Consider the following 4,970-nt stretch of genomic DNA (forward strand, 5'->3'; position numbering starts at 1 on the left):
CCCGGGCGACGGTCCCCCTCGGCCTCCCTTGCGGCGCTCGGGAGAGGGGACGCCGTTTTGGCGAGAGAGCCTCCACGCCATGCCCGTCGTCGGAGGCCGGGACAGTGGGGCGCTGGGACTGGCCAGGGCGATCTGCGCCCCGGTTCCTCCGGCGACAGCCCCGCCGCCCGCCCCTTTGTTCTCGCGGGTGTCGACACTGGCAGGGACCTTTCGCGTGCGGAGTCGACTCATTCCAGACGCGGGCAAAGTGCCTCCTTCGCGATGCCGTTGTGTAGTGAGTGTTGGGCAGGAGTTATTTTTAAATCTATCCGCAAAGTGACTGTTTTGCTTGCCCTTGGCGCGTTGCAGATCTGTAAATTCCATAACTATACGTGATTGAGTTCCCAGGCGTTTTTCAGCTTTAAATTTTGTCTGTCGTCCCCTGTTAAAACTTTAGTATTTTGTGTAGCTGTTCGTGACTCAGACGGTGTTTTCCAGACCAATCAAATGGTTGTTGAACTTACCGCTGTGGTGGCCAGGTCGGCTCCAACTCTTCCCTGCTCTTGAGGGGGAGCATCGGGTCTCAGTTGTTGCTCGTTGTATTGCGCAATCCAGTTTTAAGTAATTAGGTGTAAGGTAGAAAAAACGCTTGAGGAACTCGCCACTGTGTCTTATTTCATTGGAAATTGCGCGTACCCCTTTCTGATCGAATTAAACCCGTTTGCGAGAGCGTGCTGGCTTTAGGTAGGTGTGCCCAGTATGTGCTCAGTGCCGCTTCATCCTTTGTTGTGGACAGGCAGCCTCTTGTACTGGAAAGGGACAAAATGTGGAATCAGGTTCTCCTTGCTCATCGAGTTCTTTGTGATGCATATTACTTCATCTCACTAAGCCTCAGTTTTCTTATCTTTAAAATGGAAAATATTTTCCCCAAATGAGCACAGTGAGAACGTGTGTTAAAGCACCTTAGCACGGCTAATGTTTAGTAAATATTGCTCTGCCATCTTATCCCCCCTCTCCCAAATTGAGCAGCAGTTTTTATTTATGTATGTATTTATTTATTGAGTCGGAGTCTCATTCTGTCAACCAGACTGCAGTGCGGTGGCACACTCTCGGCCACCACAGCCTGACCTGCTGGGCTCAGTCAATCCTTCCACCTCAGCCTTCCAAGTAGCTGGAACCACGGGTGCACCAGCCAATTTTTTTATTTGTGGTAGAGAGGAAGTTTTGCCAAGGTGCCCAGGCCGGTCTCGAACCTCTGGGCTCAGGCAGTCCACTCACCTCAGCCTCCCAAAGCACGGGATTACAGGCTGAGCCATGGAGCCGGGCTAGGAGGCAGTCACTTGCCTAAGTTTTGATGACCTTTGCCCTTCTTCTGATACAAGGAACCAGAGCTTGCATTCAGAAATGAAACTGGGTTTTTTCTTTTTGCCGTTTGCAAAACTAGTCTTGATGATTTAAAATAGCCTTGACTTACAGCAGTTTACGTATATAGAGAAATGTTTGACTTGATAGACATTACATAATATATTCAGGGTGTGTTTTGATGAAATTCAGCATATTGCATTTCTGTATCTTAAGATGATTGCACTGAGTATTAGAGACAAGAGGTGGAAAATGATCAGAGTAGATTTAATGTAGCATATAAAACTGTTCCTAGACTTTGAACTCTGGACAGAAAGGGAAAGGGGTGAATATTCAACATCAGATATTGGCAAGAGTAAAAATGCAGAGACAGGTATGTTCATGCATTTCTGGGTGACAGTTAATGAATAGACCATCTGCAGCACATGGTTCTATGGCGGTAATAGAACGTCAGGTTGGAAAGGCAGGATTAGATCAAATTTTGGAGGGCTTGAATTTGGAGATGGGTGGAGGAGAGCTTTCACTTTTATCCTGCAGGCTATAGGGAGCCATTGAAAAATTTCAATACAAGCAGTTTATTAGGAAGATAAATCTCTAGTACGAATTGGAAACAGGAAAGATTGGAAGATAAATCATCAGAAGATAGATTCATCAGAGTGTAGTGGCAGGTGAAAGGGAATATGTGAGTGGTATTAGGAAGAAGAAATGATTGGGAATGATTGATTATGATATATGAAAGAGAAAGCAGAGATAGCTTTCTAATTTTGAACCTGGACAAGTGATGCTTGTGTCAATGACAAAACAAACTGGAGGAGGAATAAAGTGATGAGTTCGATGTTAGATGTGTTTTGGTGATAGGAAAGTAACCATATGGAAATGTTAGTACTTGGTTGAGCATGTTTCTTTTTACTTGTTTTAGTGGACATTCAAATATAAATGTAGGGCAGTGTAATAAATCCCTCAGGGATAACCTTTAGTAATTTTCAACATGTGTCATTCTCTTTTATCTCTTCTTCTACTGAAGGAGTGGAGGATGGTAGGGCATTTTACAGTGAATCCCAGACATGGTGTCGTAAAACTGAGGACTTTTCCCTTTATATCTATCCCTCAGATTTTTTTTTTTTTTTTTGGCATTTTTTATTTATTTATTTATTTTTCATTAATCAGTATTTTTTATTATGGTTTTGTGGGGTACAGTTAAGGGTTAGGTGTACAATGACGTTTCATTCAGGCACCCTGTAGATAAGAAGTGTTTTCCCATCCCCCGACAGATATTTATCCCTCAGATTTTATTTGTGAGTTTATACTTTGTACTAAGGAACATTTTCCACCTGATTCCAATATAATGTATGCTTATTGTGGGGAGTTTGGAACTAGAAAAAATATTCAGGGAAAAAAATAATCTGTAGTTCAGCAACCACTGCCAGCATGTGACCATGGTGTAGTTATAGTTTTGTATTCTTTGTTCTTTATTCACGTATTGAGTCTTCAAAGAAACTTTATTGTATATATCATAAAATAAACACTATTTTTCTATTATTGCAAATTCAGATTTTTAACTTTTAAAATGTTTTAATATCTATTTTTCTTTTCTTCTTTTTGAAATATGGTCTCATTCTCACCCAAGCTGGAGTGCAATGGTATGATCATTGCTCACTGTAACCTTGAACTCCTGAGGTCAAGCAGTCTTCCATCTTGAGCCTCCCTAGCAGTTAGGACTATAGGCATGCACCACCATGCCCAGCTAATTTTTTTTCTTTTTTTCTTTGTAGAGATGAGGTGTTGTTATGTTGTTCAGGCTGGTCTTGAACTCCTGGCCTTAAGCAGTCCTCCTATCTCGGCCTCCCAAAGTGTTGAGATATTTTCCATTCTTTATAGCCATTGTTCCACATTTGAGTAACTCAGACTAAGTGATCTGGTATAGGTCAGATTAGATTTGTGCATAATAGGATTATTTTGTGGAAATAACTTGTTGAAGGAACATAAGTGAGAAAATCAGATTGTCTAATGAGCGAATTTTAGGAAATAACTAAATTTTTTTCAAGTCAAATCTAATTCTGCCTTGCAACTGGAATTGCATTCTGAAACTTAAATACTTGGTTTTTTTTGTCCCCCCCACCCCAACTTAAATACTTCTTATAAAATAAGCATAATTCCTTATCTTGATTATCAGATAATTACATTGTCTGATTTAGAATGTGATTACATTAATGCTAGATCATGTTGCTCAAAATTAAACAAGGTAAGATATTTCTTTGCTCACTTTCTGGCATTGAAGTCAGTTCTTCATCTTCCATCTAAAGATTATTATGGGTAATCAACAGATATATTTTTTTATTTTAGAGTGCATGTTGTCTCTTTTTCATTAGAATGTTGGTAGAACTGCTGTATTTTGCAATATTGTAGATCATGAAATTATGCTAGACGATCTAACTTGAAATTTTGTACCTTTACTGTGCATGTTCCTTGTTCCCTCATCTACAGTGGACAATATAATTATTTAGACTAGGCAAAGGTTCATTATGAGGGTAATTGTTTTTGTCTTCTGTGTCTGACCCCCCTCTTCCCACTCATTGTAAAAAGCTCACCCTGTCTTTTGTTAAATGAAAGAAGACCTTCCTTGTGTGGCTTACTGAGAAATAGGTTTTTTTAAAAATTTGTGACTCAGCTGGGCGTAATAGCTCATGCCTATAATCCCAGCACTTTGGGAGACTGAGATGAGAGGATTGCCTGAGCCCATGGGTTCAAGACTAGCCTGAGCAACTTGGAGGGACCTCATCTCTACAATTAAAAAATAAATAAAACTTAGCGGGCGTGGTGGCGCATGCCTGTAGTTCCCGCTAGTTGGAAGGCTGAGGCGGAAAGATCGCCTGGACCCAGCAGGTTGAGGCTGTGGTGGCCATGAGTGTGCCACTGCACTCCAGCCTGGGTGACAGAGTGAGACTCCAACTCAAAAAAAAAATTGTGACTCTGTATACTTATTTATTTAGAGATTGAGGGTCTTGCATTGATGTCCAGGCTTGGTCTCGAACTCTTGGGCTCAAGTGGTGCTCCCATCTCAGCCTCCTCAGTAACTGGGATTATAGGCTCCAGCTACCATGCCCACCTGAGAAATGGATTCATTTAGGTGATTTGTTGGAAGGTCATTTTATCTTTAGTATAGTCAGTACTTTATACTGGCAAGAATACTCTGAGTTGCAGAGCTTGTCTACATACAGGGAAACCGGCTGGCCCTGATTCAATTCATGAGATGAGCTGACAGAACAACTCTCTGGATGAAAGTTCATGTAAACATACAAAACTGAGAGGTGCTTTTGGCTTGACCTAAAAACACTTCCCATGTGTCTTCACATCTTCAGTCTACTTAAGTTTCTCTGGCCCGTGAGGAAATAAAGTTATATTTTATTTAGAAAAGTGCAACTAGAGAAAGTTGAAATTTCTAGTAAACTGTATTTCTCCTTCTCTTTAGAAGAATACTATTTTTTTTAATCAAATGGATTGTTATTCCTTTTTATATTTCTTGCTTAGTTGATATCTTAGGTGCTTTGTGGGGTTTCTTTTATTTTTTTTTGAGTTGGAGTCTCACTCTGTCGCCCAGACTGGAGTGCAGTGGCCACTCCCGGCCACTG

At 41.1% G+C, this 4,970-nt stretch overlaps 1 protein-coding gene across 3 annotated transcripts in view; it reads left to right on the top strand.

The window, feature by feature from the left end:
* The window catches only part of CNIH4 (cornichon family AMPA receptor auxiliary protein 4), a 22,153-nt gene that overhangs the window by 420 nt on the left and 16,763 nt on the right, over nucleotides 1-4,970 (top strand). For 2 of the 3 annotated variants that reach the window (XM_008065160.1, XM_021716107.1), the window contains exon 2: nucleotides 3,515-3,583. In XM_008065160.1, the coding sequence (XP_008063351.1) occupies nucleotides 3,515-3,583 (69 nt within the window). Of the gene's footprint in view, nucleotides 1-3,156; nucleotides 3,584-4,970 lie in introns of those variants that run through there. The other variant, XM_008065161.2, reaches the window with a different exon arrangement.

Source organism: Carlito syrichta, unplaced genomic scaffold, assembly GCF_000164805.1.
Source record: "Carlito syrichta isolate Samal-C Ts95f unplaced genomic scaffold, Tarsius_syrichta-2.0.1 Scaffold308169, whole genome shotgun sequence".
NCBI classification, from domain to species: domain Eukaryota; kingdom Metazoa; phylum Chordata; class Mammalia; order Primates; family Tarsiidae; genus Carlito; species Carlito syrichta.